General features: G+C 54.5%; 1 protein-coding gene across 1 annotated transcript in view; it reads right to left on the bottom strand.

Annotated features, from left to right (window-relative positions):
• The window catches only part of ABLIM2 (actin binding LIM protein family member 2), a 154,866-nt gene that overhangs the window by 34,292 nt on the left and 102,350 nt on the right, over positions 1-18,224 (bottom strand). Inside the window, exons 11-16 of the mRNA XM_082633098.1 lie at positions 17,377-17,497; positions 15,875-15,973; positions 7,501-7,602; positions 6,897-6,950; positions 1,152-1,271; positions 127-179 (exon numbers count right to left, since the gene is read on the bottom strand). Coding sequence (XP_082489224.1) covers positions 127-179; positions 1,152-1,271; positions 6,897-6,950; positions 7,501-7,602; positions 15,875-15,973; positions 17,377-17,497 — 549 coding nt within the window. The remainder of the gene's footprint in view (positions 1-126; positions 180-1,151; positions 1,272-6,896; positions 6,951-7,500; positions 7,603-15,874; positions 15,974-17,376; positions 17,498-18,224) is intronic.

Here is an 18,224-nt window from a genome sequence, read left to right as displayed (position 1 = left end):
ACCTCTTAAATTTGGTCCCCGTTCCATGTGGCCCTGCCTAATCCCTAAGGAGCACAACTTAAGGGGAGGAGCCTGAGGCTTCAAGCTGGAGAAGTCCCCACAAAGCCAGGTCTGCCCCTGCATTACCTTCCTGTTATCCGGGTCGAAACTTCCGTCCTCCCCATCTGATCGCCTCCCGGCTGGAAGGGAAAAATCAATCTGTCAAGTCAGCGCACCATAGATTCTGGGTTTCCATGTGTCAGTTCCCACTTCACAGTCATGCTCAAAAATGGAAAATAATCAAAGAAAAGTCGCCAGCACTCGTACTTTTAAGGGCTGAGGAACCAGACCAGCTGGCGAAGGTCCCCGCAGGAATGTGGCCTGGGGAGTGCCTGGGGCCTTGCACAGGATGTGCTAAATCAAGAGCAGATGTGTGAAGTGATGCCTCATTTACATTCCAGCCAACCACCCTGCGGCCACTTGGCATTTCGAAGAACATACTTTCTATCTTCCAAGGTCAACGGAACAGAAGGGCCCGGTGATCCAGCCCCTACTGGGTCAGACTCAGCTGGGTGCGTCACGGACATTACTGCTCATCCCCACATGACCCATTTCACAGATCAGAGGACTGAGGCTCAGAGACATGACGTGCCTTTCTCAAGATCATGGATCAGCGGGTGGCAGAGGCTGGCATTTGAACCCAGGCAGTCTGACTCTAAGTCCTTCCTCTGTCTGCCCCGCCTCACTGCTCGCAAAACACAAAAAGGTGAGTGAGCTATGCCACTGGGAGAATTCCACGAAGAGCAGTAAAGAGGGTACAACATACAACCAGAGGTGTGCTCTATGTAACAGAGCAAGCAAACGTCTGTTATTCAGCAGACTATCTACAGCTGAGTCAAGAGGTGTCTGTATTCTCCATTTGCCTGTTTTGGGATGGGGGGTTGTCACCCAGTCAGGCTGACATTATCTCCAACCAAGCATGATGAGATAAATCACACGAGGGCAGGTTGACAGTTCTCAGCATCCAGTTCGGTAAAGACCCATCCTGTGCCTCCCAAGCTAAATCACTGACCCCATGCAAGGAATGATGAAAGGAAAGACCCCAGTGTCCTTCGCCACCTGCCACAGAGACCGAGGCCATAGTAAGGACATGCCAAGGGTGGGCTCCTTACCTGCAGCCTGCGGAGGGCTTGGACCTTCTAGCCTTTTGGAGCACCCTGCCTTGTGCACCACCAAGGACAAGACTGACATCAGGCCCGAGAGCTTGGAAATTGGGGATTGGGCTACAGGACCTTGACAAGATAAGGCCACAATTGAAGACCGTTCTGGATACACTGACATTTCATTACTCCCGACGGCTACCTGTTTCTCCCTCTCCCAGGAGAGACAGTGGTTTTCAAAGTGAAGATAAAAACCCTGCTGTGTCTACTTGCAGAGGCAAATTGATGACAAGCCTGCGTGCGGGGCACCGTGCAGGAGAGGCGGGGAGCAGGGGGCTCAGAGGGACGCATGCCCGTCAGTGTAGGCTCTCCTGTTTCCTGGACAATGGCTGTCGCCAGGCAGTGGAGCCTTGAGCGTCTGACCATACATCAGCCGGGACTCTTGGCAGCTGTGCGGTCGCCCCAGGGACATCGGGCTGGCGGCTACTTGGAGCTCTAAGAGCACTGCCCTTGTCCAGCCCAGAGAAGGCCTCCAGGGCCAGGTCTGCTGGTACAAGTAAGTTAGCTGGATCCTTGAACAGACCACAGAGGCCCCCGAATGGACCAAATGGACAGCCACACTTGGGGTAATTTGCAAATGCTAAAACAATTAAGTGGCTCCAACCAAAGGGCTTTTGGGAATGTGAGATCCCAGGAGTTCAGATCACAGCGGCCCTCCTGGGTCCGAGGACTTTCCATAGCCTCGGGGAGCACGTTGGGCCAGACAAACTCTGCCTGTAGAGCTACCTCAGGGCTTAAAGAAGGGCCCCACCTCCAAAAAGGGGGATATCCCACCAAGATTTAGCCAGTTTTCTCTGCAAACGCCACCAGCTCCACGAGGTGTGCACAAACTAACCAGGATCAAACCAAGGGCTTTCCAGAGCCCCAGTCTGCCAGTCCGCAAAACACCCAACAGATTCTCTCGAGAAATGGAGCATGGCTAGGAAAATAGAGGAAGCCGGAGCTTTGTGTTATTTTCGGGCTGCTTCCTTAACAGCTCTGAGCCTCAGTTTCCTGATCCGTAAAATGGGCAAATGACGCCCACCCCCCTCCAATTTACGAGGATCGCATGAGATAACACGCAGGTGCTGTCACATGATGGGGAGCTCAGCTTACACGTTTGGAATAGTAGGAATAAAACGAGAGGCTAACCGGGCAGCTAATTTGTAACATGCCGTTTCAGAGTCTCAGGAAAAGACAGATCAATTCAGGACAAGCAGAGAAATCGAGTTGCATGTATCTTTCCTATCACACAAGGCAGCTCCTTCCGAGCCCTGGAAAGTATTTGCCAGTGAGCACCCTTTTGGGAAAGGCTGACGTCCAACTCCCTGCATCCCTTGGGACCTTTATAGGGAGCGTCCCAATGAGAGTGGGAGGTCTCTCATTTTCTTTCTGGATACAGGGCCATTCCCTTTCCTCCCATCCCCAAACCAAAATGAGACTCGACCCCACTACAAAGGAATCCCAGAGACACACGAGATGTGATTCATTCCCGTCTTAAACCAGGTGCAAAAGAAAGAGCTAAAAGTACAGGCTACATGGGTTGCCTCTACCATCTGGCGTGGGTGGGCAGCTCTGGGAGGTGGGAGCGAGCCCCCAACTGTCTGCAGGTGTGGGAGGTGGTGAGACGTCAGCCCTGCTCCTTGGGCCAGCGTCTCCACACACACTGCCATCTGACAGCTCATATGCGCTTACCAAGGAAACAAAACGTCTGTCCCTGCAGCTGGACAGTCAGCTTCCTGGGAAATTTGGGGGAAGCGTTACTTTTTCCTCTTGAATTCATTTAAAACAGTCTAAAAACTGCGCCAGCTTCACTCCATTGAGAGGAAAGTCCCCGCTCTGTGCCAGCATCACGGGGCCTCACGCAGAGCCCCTCGAAGCCAGAACCCCGTTCTTCAGAGCGAGAGACAGAGCTGGCAGGGGAGCGGCTGCGGCTGGAATCCTGTCTGCCTCACAAAGAATCCTGGGTTCAACACTGCAACTGATTCAGGACCGTTCGAAAGACACCAAAAAGGTCCCCACAGCAGCTGGACCTTTAGCGGGTGGTGGGAGGTCCCCCGCACCCCACCTCCCAGCCCGTCCAGCGCCCTCTGCTGGTCCTGCAGCATCTCTGCCCGACGGGATGTGGTTCTTCCTTCCCTTCCTTCTTCTCCTTCCTTCTTATTTCCCATTCAGTGCTTTTGCTTCCTTTCTTCTCTTTCTCATTCTTTTTTGAAGCCATTAAATTGGAACCGAGTAGAATTGGAACTAAGGTAGTCTAAGAAAATACTATTGGTCTCTAATGATGCAAAATGATATAAAATAAGAGTGGTGGGTTCAGGGGTCAGGCAGCCCTGGTGTGACTTGGCCATCGATGGGTCACTTTACGTCCCTGGCCTTAGTTTCCTTGTCTATAATAATACCTGCCTCAGGGCTGTGTTGAGATGAAACCCCAGCACACGCCATGCATTCAGTGGCAGCTATTTGACTGCTAATTCTAACCCTAACCCTCGTCCTCAATGCTGGGGTCCCACCCCCGCTGAGTCCCCAGGCCTGACCATCCTCACGCTGGAGGCTCATTTCCCAAAAACAGCAATGGGACTAGAGCACCAGAGAAGAGTGTTGCTAATTTAAAAAAACAAAGCAAAAAATGACAACTTTTGATGAGTTGGAAATAAAACGTTGAAAAGTAAACACATTAATTAAAAAGCATAACAATTTAAAACTCACTGAAAATATTATCTTAAGCTAATTAAATGGTCCAGGAACTCAACATCATCACCCGGAGTTTGTTTCTGGAAAGTCCGGCTATTAAAAGGATGGGTTCTTGGGCTTCCCTGGTGGCGCAGTGGTTGAGAGTCCGCCTGCCGATGCAGGGGACATGGGTTCGTGCCCCTGTCCGAGAGGATCCCACATGCTGCGGAGCGGCTGGGCCCGTGAGCCATGGCCTCTGAGCCTGCGTGTTGGAGCCTGTGCTCCGCAACGGGAGAGGCCACAACAGTGAGAGGCCCGCGTACCGCAAAAAAAAAAAAAAAAAGGATGGGTTCTCCTGAGGTGATTCTGAGGTGTGTGCCTCACTCCCTTGACAGATGAGGGGACGGTCAGTTTGCTGAGATGGGGGGGTGGTGGCTGCACGTGGGCTTTTAACACACACATGCACACTCACAGTCACTCATGCTCACACACACACACATGCTCATACACATGTATGATGCACACATGCATGCCCCCCACCCCAATGCCCTTCTGCCCGGATATGGTCCAGCTCGATGGGGCAAATCTTGTAAAATTAAGACGTCTCAAATCTATTGGAAATCAAATGCATCCCATCACATCCATTGTGTCCTTCGTTTATTATTTTTTTTTGGCCATGCCACGCGGCATGTGGGATCTTAGTTCTCCAACCAGGGATGGAACCCAAGACCCCTCCCATGGAAGCACGGAGTTTTAACCACTGAACCGCCAGGGAATTCCCACATCAGTTATGGACTGACAGTTGTCTAAGGAAAGCTGGTGGAGAGGACTACACAGCACCCATGAGCCCTCACTTCATTCATGGCCCATTTATAGTCAAGCAGGGGCAGACTGTATTCATCTTCATCCCCACGATGTGGCTGAATGCGTGGCAGAGAGGAGGCGCTCTATAAAGTTTATTTCATAAAAGAATCAGTAAACCCACATTCTAGAATGTTAAGAGGGTTTGGGTCATTGTTCAGGGTTCAGTCAAAGAGGAATTCACTTGCCTTTGGATAGAAGAGGTGTTTCTATCCAGATTAAAAAAGAAACACAAAGATTGCCCCTGGTAAGAGTAAACCAGGACTTCCCTGGCAGTCTAGTGGTTAAGATTCCACACTTCCCCTGAAGGGGGCGCGGGTGCGATCCCTGGTCGGGGAACTAATATCCCGCATGCCGCACGGCATGGCCAAAAAAGGGAAACCGAATCTCCACTGCACGATTTGGTTAAGGGCCTTACTGTCAGAAGTTCTTTGTCTTAGATCGGGCTCTGTCAGATGCTAGTGAGAAATTTCCTAATCTGATTTACTGCCTATTCCCCTCCCAGGGGCTGGCCCTCCGACCCTGTGTGTGTACGTGATGTGTTAGCTAGCAGCTGATAAAAGGCCAAGTCAGTCAGTCCTTCCCGTGGACGCGGACAGCACGCACAGCCTCCTGGCTGCAGTATGGGCGCCATGATTGAAAGACACCGCTCTGTGCCTGCTCCTTCCTTCCTGTGCCTCAATTTCCCCACTGGTAACACAGGGAGCTAGTCTGGACCACCTCTGAGGGCCCTGGAGTCTACGCGTCCCTCCCTCTCTGATCCCTCGGGAAGATCTGTGCTCCCTGCTTCTCTGACTGAGAGGCAACGGTGAAAGGCATCGCCTTCTGGAAACCCAGGAGTTCCCATTCATCTTTTTCTTTCTTGGGAAGAGGAAGAAATACACAAAGCACAGGGCCTATTGCAGTCAAGGAGAAAATTATAAAGCACACAAAGCCTGCACAACTAGAGCACGGATTTGTCAGTAAGTCACAGAAAACACACTTTTATAGATTCCACCCAACAGCGTCCATCCAGCTGTCAACGGGGGACGCGGCTGTTTTTTGGGTGCATCTGGACAAGGACTTTAAGTATGGGGATTCTTCTTCCCATCTCTCTAGTGTCTTAATAACAATCCCCATCACGTGTACCGCATTCGACAGTTTAGAACATGATTCCACGTTCATTATCCCATCCGGCCTTCACAACCAGCCTGTGAAAAGGGCCAAGTGGAGAGTCGGTCCTGTTTTGCAGATGAGGAAACAGAGGCTCAGGCTGGTGAAGCAACAAGCCCCAAATCACCAGAAATTCTGGGACGAAACAGAGGTGAGACCTGGAGCCTTCTTCTCCCTGTGCACCTGTCCCCTGCAGGCTCAGGTGGAGCGGAGGTGGCTGGTCACCTCTGAGAGGGAAACTGGGGGGCGAGAGATGCCCTTGGAACCAAGCATCTCCAGCCCCTATTTGCTGATGCAAGAAATTCCTTTAACCAAAGGCTAAGTCATTTATTCTATCATCAGAAATTCTCAAAACACAGGACTTGGGCTTCCCTGGTGGCACAGTGGTTGAGAGTCTGCCTGCCAATGCAGGGGACACAGGTTCGTGCCCCGGTCCGGGAAGATCCCACATGCCACGGAGGGGCTGGGCCCGTGAGCCATGGCCGCTGAGCCTGTGCGTCCGGAGCCTGTGCTCCGCAACGGGAGAAGCCACAACAGTGAGAGGCCCGCGTACCGCAAAAACAAAAACAAAAAAACCACAGGACTTAAATTCTCATGGAGGAATAAATGACTGATTCTGGTTTGTTCTGTTTTACAAAGACCGGGCTGCCTCAGACTGTGGTCCAAGAACCTCCGTCCCTCATCATCTTGGCTAAAGTCAGTCTGGCTGCCTCTCTCAAAGTAGCATCCCTGAAGCCACACACCGAGACCAGCTCTTGGTTACAAATCCCCATCCCCATCCCGGCCCACATGTGTTAGCCCCGGGTTTAGACACACAGAGGTGTCCTTAGTAGGACACACCCTTTGTTGTAATTTATGAAGGGGCCTCTCAGGAGCCTACCGGCAAATTTGCACCTAATGTTTAGACTGCGGGGCCTCCGAGGTACCCTCCCCATCATGTATCAGAACACAACAACAGGAAGCATTCAGAAGCAAAGGCACTGACAGGCATGCAGGGCAAACACAGCAGCAGAGGAATCCGACTGTATGTACCATGCTGCTTGTAGATGGGGGGTTTCCTATAGATGTTATCTTTGACGCCAGTGTCTGGGAAAGAAGAAAGAAAAAAAAAAAAAGGAGAGAACAGCAGGGTGAGCAAGCAAATTGTGAAGGTTTCCATTCTACCGCTTTTTTGTCAGCAGCAATCCGTCACCCAGATTTAGAGTCCCCAGCAAGGATCTGGCACCCGCCCTGGCGACTGGCACCCAGGCCTCACACTGCACGTCAGCCTTGCTCAGCCCCGAGGCCACCCGCCGTGTGAAGGGGGCAGAGGGACAGAGGCGGCTGGAGCGGGTGTCCAGAGACGACTGTGACCCGTTCAGTCCCTCTCTCCAGCCCATTCTCAGGAGGGCAGCCACGCCTCCCTGGTTTTTGTGGAGATTCGGGAGAAACTCAAACACGCGCCAGTTTGGGGATGCGCACACCCATTTGTGGACTTTTAAAGCATCTCAGAATTTAGGGGTGAGGGAGATGGGGAGGCTCGGGGACCACGCCACCCCCGAGAGGCACGGCAGCCCGCTCCCACCCCCCTGCCCTGACAGCTCAGGGGCGGACAGACGGGCTGCCTGGCGAGCGGCCGTGTGTCCTGGGCGCCTACCTGGGACGTGGAAGTGGCGAGGAGCCTGCTGGTAGGTGGAGGGGGGAGGCTTGCTGTCTGAGAGCACGGAGAGGCTGGAGGTGCTCCGGCCACTTTCACTGCCTCCAGACGGGAAAGCAAAGCCGGCAGAGAGAAGGCAGGAAGGGAAAAGCAGAGGAGAGCATTTCAAGCATGAAAGTGAGCCCCTCTCTCCACTGCCTGGCAGGGCCACCCAAACCTGCTGCCTAGGGAGAGAGACCCTCACTGACACCTCCAGGTGGGCCCCACGGCTTGTTAATCCAACCTCGAGGGACCCCCTTCGCTGGCCCCATGGTGAGGGCACAGGTACGCCCAGGGCAGAGCCCGTGCTGGTCCCCAGTTCCTGCCAAGTCTGGCCTGGCCGTCGGCAGAGCTCCCTCTCCTTGGGGCGGGCACAGCCCACTGCTGCTCTGCCGTGGCTGCCATTGGAATCTAGAAAATCACAAATTCACCAAAAGTAAGCATCCCCCCACGCCCACGTCCTAAGTATCCTTGGGTAAAAAGACGCTGATTTCTTGGAGAATTCACAAATTAGCCATTCAGAATCGGGATTCAAGGGCTAGAATTCATCTACATCTGTCCTGAAAAGCCACTGAGTAAAATTCGATCAGCCACAGGAGAATAAGAAACCACTGGTATTCATCAGCTGCCGTGTTCCCAAATAAAGCAATTTTTTTGCCCAGGTAAATGGAAAGAGTCCTCTGATTCTGGCCCCGATTTTTATCCCGTCTGGATTGTCATTTCTGCTTTGCGAACAAGGTTGGATTATCAAGTCACAAATTTAGACAGCCGTGGTCACCCGCTGATCCTCCCTGCCCCCCACCACACCTACTGAGGAATGGGATGGTGCACAGGGGGTGACGGGCGTCGAACACGGCACGAAAGGCATACGGCTCCTTTTAGCGAGACACGCAAAGGCACAATGCATTTCCTCCCCTTTAGCCCCAGGAAACCCTTGCCGCGTATGTGACAGCTTGGCAAAAGGAAACGGACACCCCTGACTTGAAAATACCCCCGGTTGGGAGCCGCAGGACCCTGAGGTGAAGTGGTGATGAGGCAGAGTGAGAGCTGGGCCCAACCTGGCGGTGGGCTAATGGGGGGAGACGCAGTAGACGGGCTCGTGTGGGACGCTCTTGCCTGGTGGAGGGGTGCGCTGAGGGCAAAGGGGGGCCCGCGGGTCGGGGTGGGCTCAGCAGACCACAGCCAGTGGCCTGAACCAGGCTGAGGCCACACGGGGGCTGCTGACTACAGCTTGAGCATCTTCCTGGGCATCTTCCACCAATTTCACCTCTCAGCATGGATGGAGCTTCAGGTAGATGACTGCTCCCCTCGTCGGGGTGTGAACCCTGCTTTTCTCTTAGCTGCCACCTTCCAGCACAGCACAGAGCCTTCTGGAGCCTCACGCCAGGCCAGACTCCTGCACCCGGGGAGACCACACCCACGGGCATGTAAAGAAAACCTCAGATCTGTTCTGCCGACTGCGGCTCATCCATCTCCAGGGGCAGCGGAGCATGGTGGAAGCAGGGGCTTTACATTCATCTGCTCGGACTCCAGAGCAGCCGAGGACGCTCACTTAAGGCGGCACCACTGTGCCGGGCACGTCTTGACACAGCTTCCAGTGGCCTGTTTCTCTCCACCCCTGCCCAGGTGGCTGGAGTCTCTAACATGTCACGGGACTCCTGCCCGCCCCCCCGCCCCAGTCCCCAGGCCCACCGTGCAGTGTCTGACCTCACAGGCAAGACTCTGTGTGTGTGTGTGTGTGTGTGTGTGTGTGCGCACGCACACACTCACACACGTATCTGAGGAGGACCACGGCTTTCATCAGGGTCAGGAGGCACCATATGGTGGCCACACTGGGCTTTCAGGTCCACCTTACACCTGCCATCCAGGGGCCTCTACACCAGTCAACGAACTCTTAAGACCTTGGACCTGACCCAGGATGCCTCTGCTTGCCTCCCCTTCTCCCCCATCCCCTTCTGGACTTCCTTTCCAATCCTTCCCACCTGTGCAGACCCTTCCTGGGTCAAGGCTCAAGTGCAAAGCCTTCCCAGAGAACATAGCCCAGCTGACTATTCCCTTCTCTGGACACACACCTGCCTGCCCATTCAATATGTTGCTAAATCAACATCAAATGCACCCTCACATAGACCCTACATGGGGCCTCTCGCAGCACTTTGCTCACGACAGCCCGGCGGCCACGCCACCACGACTGCCTTTTGCAGGGGCCCGTGTCCTGGTGACCCCAGGTGCTGCTCTGAGGGCCAGCTTCTCCCGTGGGCCTTGGGGGCAAAACCCCCAACCACTGATGTCACCAGGGATGGGGGAAAGCCAGAGGTCACCCAGCTGAGCGGCAACTTTGAAAAGGCACGGAGCCCCTCGGGCCGAGGTGCCTGGCTTCTCCTGGAGATGGGTCAGGACCGAGGTCGCTTCTGACCTCTGCCAGAGAGGGGCCCTCGGCATCCTCAGGGAGATGCGAGGATGCCGGGAAGGGGACCTCTCAGAGCCGGGGAACCCCTGGCCGGTGAGCGGCCACCTCGCTTGTTTGTCCAAATTGATGCCTTGTTGCAAAGCAGTTCCAGGCAGCACGGAGCCTTCCTGCAGACCCCAAGTCATTCCTTCCATTACTTTATGTGCCACCGGCGCATTGCCACGCAGGTGTTGTCTAAACGCCTTACTTTATTTGGGTTTCACCCGTTTTCCCCTTTTGTATCTGAGGATCCGTCCAGGACACCAGATGACACTGGTCCTCATGCGTCCTCAGGCTCCCCTGGGCTGTGACCGTTTCTCCGACTCTCCTTGCATTTCACGGCCTTGGCAGTTTTGAGAAGTGCTGGTCGGTGTTTCGCAGACTGTCCCTCGGCTGGGGTTCATCGGATGCTTTTCTCATGATTGGACGGGGGTTACGGTTTGGGAGGAAGAGCACAGAGGGGACGCGCCCCCCTCCCATCACGTCAGGGGCACTGCCATCCACGTGGCCGACCACTGCAATTGACCTTGACCCCACGGCCGAGGTCGTGCTGGACAGGATTCTCCCCGTCCAGCTCCTGCCACACCCCGACTCTGTGCTCTTTGGGAGGGGGCCGCCGTGCACAGCCCACACCTGACACGGGGCGGGGGGCCCCTCCTGGAGGGTGGAGGGTCCGCGTGAATTACTGGGGATTCTTCTGCCGGGAGTTTGTCTCTTCTCCCCCAGTTATTTATTTATCCAATCGTTCCTTTATATCGGTGTGGACGCGCAGACATTTGCACTTTGCTTTACGATCCAACACCACGTCCTTCATTCTGCTGCTCAGCTGTCCCAGCTCTGCCCTCGGGAGCTCCCTCACTTGCTCCTGTGGATCTTCTCAAGGTGACCAGAGGCGAGGCCAGCCCCCAGCCCCTTGCAGGGACCCAATGTGTCACCAAGACTTGGGTGGGTTTCCACCTGCCCCCGCTCACTGCCACGTGCCACCTGAGCCAGCCACGGCCACCAGGTGGAGGGCCCCAGAATGGGGGCGAGATGAAGAGGTGGCTACAGGCGCAGCTGGTGGGTGGGGGAGTGGCCTTGACCTGAGGTTCCACATCTGTAGCCCCTCCTCTCCCTCTCACACCCTGTGGGGGGCAGGCTCAGCAGTCACTTCCCGTCACTGCCCAGCAAGACAGTTTTGGCAGCATCACTTGTGCTTGTGCTCACCTGCGGTCTGCGGCCTCTGCTCCTTAGCAGCTGAGAAGTCAGTCTTAAACCCGACATTGTCCTGGGACATACACTGGGGACTGAAATTCACACTAAAGTGTAAATGGCTGTCACTGGCACCTACGTTGCACGCAGGTCCTGGCAGGAGGGTGGCCCCGGGCACCAGGACATGGTGGGAAGGTGTGTCTGGGATGGGGGTGGGTGGGAAGGAGGGGCATCTGGCCAGATCAGGGCAAGCACTGGCCTCTCCTTGGTGAGCCCTCCCACCACAGCGTCGTCCAGAGGGAAAATCTCCACCTAAGGAGCCAAAGAAGCTGAAGATGCTGCGAGGAGAGACCAGGGAAGGCTTTTCCGGAGAGCGTGGGTGGATGCAGGGTCCCGTGACCAGCTGAGAAGAAGGCAGGCAGCCCTTGGCACAGCTGGCTGCAGAGTGCCCAGAGGCTGGGTGTGTCAGAGCCCATGGGCCTCAGTGAGAGGTGTTGGGGAGAAGTGGTGGCCCCACGGCCGGCAGGTGGACGCACCTGGTGAACGAGGGCCTGCCTCTGGGCTCTTCCCAGCGACCTGTCCCTGAGCCTTGGTCTCCCCAGGGGTGAGTCCTGGCAAAAAGCTGGGGCTCCTGAGGTCACAGACGGCCCTTGAAGTCAGCAGGGGGCAGAGCCGTGGGTGCCAGACTCCCCTGCATTCTGCACCAGAGAGGAGGGCAGGGGGCTTTGTCCAATTTCTGAACAAAGAGAACTGGGACCCCGAATAGCCAGAGCAACCTTGAGAAAGAAAAACAGAGCTGGAGGAATCAGGTTCCCCGACTTCAGACTATACTACAAAGCTACAGTAATCAAGACAGTATGGTACTGGCACAAAAACAGAAATACAGGTCAATGGAATAGGATAGAAAGCCCAGAGATAAACCCATGCACATATGGTCACCTTATTTTTGATAAAGGAGGCAAGAATATACAATGGAGAAAAGATAGCCTCTTCAATAAGTGGTGCTGGGAAAACTGGACAACTACATGTAAAAGAATGAAATTAGAACACTCCCTAACACCATACATAAAAATAAACTCAAAATGGATTAAAGACCTAAATGTAAGGCCAGACACTATAAAACTCTTAGAGGAAAACACAGACAGAAGACTCTATGACATAAATCACAGCAAGATCCTTTTTGACCCACCTCCTAGAGAAATGGAAATAAAACCAAAAATAAACAAATGGGGCCTCCCTGGTGGCGCAGTGGTTGAGAGTCCGCCTGCCGATGCAGGGGATGCGGGTTCGTGCCCCGGTCTGGGAGGATCCCATATGCCGCGGAGCGGCTGGGCCCGTGAGCCATGGCCGCTGGGCCTGCGCGTCCGGAGCCTGTGCTCCGCAACGGGGGAGGCCACAACAGTGAGAGGCCCGCATACCACAAAAAAAAAAAAAAAAAACAAATGGGACCTAATGAAACTTAAAAGCTTTTGCACATTAAAGGAAACCATAAACAAGACCAAAAGACAACCCTCACAATGGGAGAAAATATTTGCAAATGAAGCAACTGACAAAGGATTAATCTCCAAAATTTACAAGCAGCTCAATATCAAAAAAACAAACAACCCAATCCAAAAATGGGCAGAAGACCTAAATAGACATTTCTCCAAAGAAGATATACAAATTGCCAACAAACACATGGAAGAATGCTCAACATCATTAATCATTAGAGAAATGCAAATCAAAACTACAATGAGGTATCACCTCACACCAGTCAGAATGGCTATCATCAAAAAATCTACAAACAATAAATGTTGGAGAGGGTGTGGAGAAAAGGGAACCCTCTTGTACTGTTGGTGGGAATGTAAATTGATACAGCCACTATGGAGAACAGTATGGAGGTTCCTTAAAAAACTAAAAATAGAACTACCATACGACCCAGCAATCCCACTACTGGGCATATACCCTGAGAAAACCATAATTCAAAAAGAGTCATGTACCACAATGTTCACTGCCGCTCTATTTACAAGAGCCAGGACGTGGAAGCAACCTAAGTGTCCATCGACGATGAATGGATAAAGAAGATGTGGCACATGTATACAATGGAATATTACTCAGCCATAAAAAGAAACAAAATGAGTTATTTGTAGTGAGGTGGATGGACCTAGAGTCTGTCATACAGAGTGAAGTAAGTCAGAAAGAGAAAAACAAATACCATATGCTAACACATATACATGGAATCTAAAAAAAATAAATGGTTCTGAAGAACCTAGGGGCAGGACAGGAATAAAGACGCAGACATAGAGAATGGACTTGAGGATACGGGGAGGGGGAAGGGTAAGCTGGGACAAAGTGAGAGAGTGGCATGGACATATATACACTACCAAATGTAAAATAGATAGCTAGTGGGAAGCAGCTGCATAGCACAAGGAGATCAGCTCCGTGCTTTGTGTCCACCTAGAGGGGTGGGATAGGGAGGGTGGGAGGGAGGGAGATACAAGAGGGAAGAGATATGGGGATATATGTATACATATAGCCGATTCATTTTGTTATACAGCAGAAACTAACACACCATTGTAAAGCAATTATACTCCAATAAAGATGTTAAAAAAACCCAAAAAACTGGGGGCCGAAGCAGCCAGGAGGGAACCGGGACAGAGCCCTGCCCACCGCGGGGCCAGGGCCCACCCGGAGCAGACCACAGGGCACTGTGCCCCCTGACCTCAGGGATACCATTAGAAGGGCTATGACATTTAGAAATGTGGTTTCTAAACCACATTTTGGTGGGCAGTGGGGTGGGGGCCTGCCTGCCCCGCCTGCCCTCAGCATAGGATGGAAGGAAGGGCCTCGTTGCTCCTACCTGAGGTGAGTGGGCTGCCCTTCCCTCGGCCTCCCTCTCTGGTCCTCTCTCATGTGGCTGAGGATGTGGTGTTGCAGGCTGGGGGCAGCGGCCCAGGGGGCCCGTCCTTGGCTGAGGTCCCATCCTGGCTTTTCCTCAGCCTGACGCAGTAAGAACTTGAGGTGGAGGCTCCGAAGGGACAGAGGAGGGGCCATCACCGGGTCTGCTCTGGCTCCTGCCCCAGCCTGGACGGATGTAGGCAAAGCCGCCCCCAGGCAGCCAGCCCAGCTCACAAGGGGCTGCCCGGGGCGCGAGGCCAGAGCAGCCAAGAGGGCAAAGGTCCTGCTGTCTGGCCTCGCCTCTGGGCTGCACCTCCCCCAGGGACCCCAAAGCAGGGCCACATCAGGTGGGAGGAAAGCCGTGTGCTCTTCTGACCTTCAAGCGAAGGAAGAAGAGGCATCTCTCCTTGGGTGACCTGCTGTGACTTGTCTAAATGTTAAATTCACTCCAGTTTGCAGTGAGTCTTCTGTCCACCTCTGGGTGAGGGCACACCCTGGCCACACGACACCCTTGTGCCACGTGGATGTGCAAGAGGCCCTGTGGGCTGCTCTCCCGCTCACAGGATTTTGGGCTTTGCTGCTTCTCAGAAGAGTCAGTACGTCCAGAAGAAGCCATGAGCTGTGGGGATAGGTCCACGAAGAGGAGAGGAAGGCACCCCGATGACCAGGGGTTCTCTTCTCAGTTAGGCTGATGGAGTCATGCAAACAGGTGATGATGATGCACATGAGAACCGGCCAAGTTCCAAGGAGCCCTGCCAGGTGACCATCCAATGATGGAATAATCCAGCTGAGCTGTCCTCCCTTGGTCCCTTGGGGACATTAGATTCTCTTGCAACTTTCACCACTCAGCAACTGTAAGGAACGGGGACCTTAACACACATCTGGGGGAATCAGCAAGAGATCATTGCTGCTCCTCTCGTGCCCTGGGAGTCTTTTCATGGTGTATTAATCAGCTAGGGCTGCGTAACAAAGGACCACAGCTGGTGGCTTACACAGCAGACATTCATTTCTCACAGCTGCGGAGGCTGGAAGTCCCAGATCAAGGTCTGGCAAGGCTTGGTTTTGGGTGAGGCCTCTCTTCTTGGCTGAAGACAACTGCTCTGTCCTCACGTGGCCTTTCCTCTGAGCACATGTAGAGAGATTGTCTGTTCCTCTTCGTAAATGCCACCCACGCTATCAGATTAGGGCCCCACCTGTATGACCTCATGTAACCCTAATAAGCTCCTAAAGACCCCTTCTCCAAATGCAGTCACACTGGCGGTTGGGACTTCAACATATGAATTTGGGGGGACATAATTCAGTCCGTAATATATGGACTGAAAAGAAATTGGTCCTTTTCCTGGTGTGATTCACATACGCGTGCCCAGGCATGGGTGGGGAAGGCGGGTAGGTCTGCGCCCTGGGAGGAGTTGCAGCCGTGCGGGGTGTGCCTCCCGCCCGGCCACCAGGAGCTGAGGTCGTGGACATCTCCACCCTCTGTGCCTTAGTATTTGCTCCCGATAAGCACAGCTAGCGGTCCCCGCACCTGCCGAGCTGACGTGGGAAAGAAAAGGAGGTGACTTAGGGAAAGGCTCTGGGCACCAGCCCAAGGGTGGGCACTGGGTAGGTCCTAGACCCCTCTTCGTGCCTCGCCGCTTGCTCCCTGACACAAGTTACTTCCTGGGAATGTGTACACACTGACAGAGCTGGACACACAAGACACAAAGCGGGGAGCACGGGCGTGAGACATGGGCTTGGGGAAGCCATGCGGCGGACACAGGACAGAGAGACACAGATGCATGGCCGGCTCTGCACCACAGCCCGCAGCCCTGCGCGCCTTACCTCGGAAGTAGGGGATGTAATGATGTCTGAACACGGATGTAGGGCTTGGGTGTTGGGACAGGGACAGGCAGCTACTGGTACCAACACTCACAGTACCAGCTGCGGGCAACAGAGAGCAAGTCAGAGTCGGCCCTGTGCTCGTGGCCACAAAGCCACAAAATATTCCTAGGCCCCGCTCTGCTAGGAACATTTTTGCTTCCTCTCTCGAAGTATGCACATCTTTCTGAGGCACCTGAAGGGGGGCCTCTAAGTACACTTTGGGCCAGTCTGCTCTGGGTTCCGAGTGAGGAAGCCCTGCCCTCTGGGGTCAGGGTGGCAGCGCCCCCAGGACTGCTGGGTGGGAGCTGCTGGCCCCTGAGCCCTGCCCACTGCCCCACTTAGGGGGCTCCTGGGGATCCAGGGCCCAGGTGGAGGGCAGCTGGCCAGACCAGGGAGTGATCTGTCACCTGACAGGTACCCCGGCCTCGCCCAGGAGAGATTCGGGTCGTAGCTCTGGGGTGACAACCTGACCAGGCGCAATCAACAAGGCCAGAAGACCCAAATATGGTGGGCAGGGGTCAGCAGAGGCTGACAGCCCTTCTCCTGGACTCGCCTGCTCGCCTGGTCACTCACTCACTCATTCATTCATTCATTCATTCATTCACTCACTCACCCACTTTCCAAACATCTACTGAGCAGGATGTACCAGGCACATTGCAGGGAGTCCATGAAAATAACTTTGCAAATGAATGAGTTTTGATTTTTCCACAAGGGCTGCAAAAATCAGAGTTGAGTCCATGGAGGTGAGGATAGAGCCATGCAACAGTGGCCGAGGAGGAGATGCTTGGAAAAAATCCCTCAGGAAGCAGCCTCTGTGTGGAGTCCTTGTGGCTTGGACACACTTGAGGGCAACGCGGATTTTTAAAAGGGAAAGGAATGGAATACATAGCTGGGCGCCAGGCAGGGGATGAGGTGGGATGGGGTAGAGGACCCTCCTCGGGCTTCTCCCCTTTGGGAGGGGGCTGGCAGTGGCCCCTTGCAAATTTTCCCATGGGGACAGCTGTCTTTGGGGCCACTAACCCAGCTACCGGTGAAGTGTCAATGCATATGCTGACTCTAGTTTTTGTTCGTTGATTTTGTCTTCATAGTGCAAACCTTCCCAGAACCACGCGAGCTTGGAGCTAAGTGACTTCTGGTCTCCTGCGCTTTGTGCTGTTTTACCTTCCTGACATCTCTTGCTACTGACACGTTAGCTGGATTCTACATGCTCAGTGCTGCCTTGTGTGTTTCACAGGCTGGCTCCTCTAACCAACGGGGTAACCAGCTGCCTCTGCACTTAACCTCCCTGCCCCGGCAGGAGAGGACCTTTTCATTCATTAAAAAGACGGGCTCTCCATCACCCACTGGCAATCCCACGCCCTGTCGGTCGTTTTTCCAGGTGCTAAAGTAAGAGACAGACTCATAAGAGGAAGAGCCACAAGCATAGCTTCACAGGGGTAAAAGAGGCCGCGGGGCGCATGTACCTGGACGGCTGTAGTGCTGGGGCGACCGCAAGGTCGGGGTGTAACGGCCGAGGCTGACCGACCCGGTGGAGCTCGGGCTGGAGGTCCGGCAGTGCTTGTAGAAGCGGTCATCCTGATCCCCCTGGGAGAAGACAGCCTGGTGAGCCCTGGAGCCGAGAGCACTGCCCACCCCTATCCACCCACCCCTCCGCCCTCCACTCGGCGTTTGCTCTCCTGACCCAAGAGGCTGACTCAACACGGCCCCAGGACGCAGTCCCCCCACCTGCCAGGGCACATCTGAAGAGCCAGATGGGGGGGCTGGCCTTGGTGCTGACACTCCCCTCGGCCTGAGCATCGTCCTCGTGCCTGCCAGGTACTGGAGGGCAGGGTCCTGCCCATGCCTCCAGCAGCCCCTCCTTGTAGCTGGGGTTCCCACAGAGGAGATAGAGGCACCTGCATCCACCTATGTCTTTCAGCTCTCCTCTTGCCCCGTCCTTCCCAGCACCCAAGGCCCCTTGGAACACAGTTTGAGAACCACTGAGATTCTGTATTCCCCCCCGGCCTTGATGGGGGCTCCCCAGGTAAGGGCAGTAAGAAGAAGGCCCCCGCCCCGGCCCAGAAGCCCAGCTGAGTCAGACCCACAAGCACTGACAACGCAGACTCCATTCAAGCAGGATGGCCACTGTCTGGGGTGGTCAGGGCAGGTGACAGGTGGTGTGAGATGGCATGGCACTATGGCACGGGGGCAGAGCAGACCGCCCGCCTGCCACAGCTCGGCACGTTGGCCTGAGTCACGACACGGGCCAGCGTCCTGCCGTGGGGTGGATGCTGCCACTTTGCCCCTCCAGGCTGGCATGGGATGAGTAATG

The sequence above is a fragment of the Mesoplodon mirus genome (assembly GCF_964341445.2).
Source record: "Mesoplodon mirus genome assembly, chromosome: 2".
Lineage (NCBI taxonomy): Eukaryota > Metazoa > Chordata > Mammalia > Artiodactyla > Ziphiidae > Mesoplodon > Mesoplodon mirus.
The sequence above is the reverse complement of the archived record's forward strand: the minus strand, read 5'-3'. Positions and strand labels throughout refer to the sequence as shown.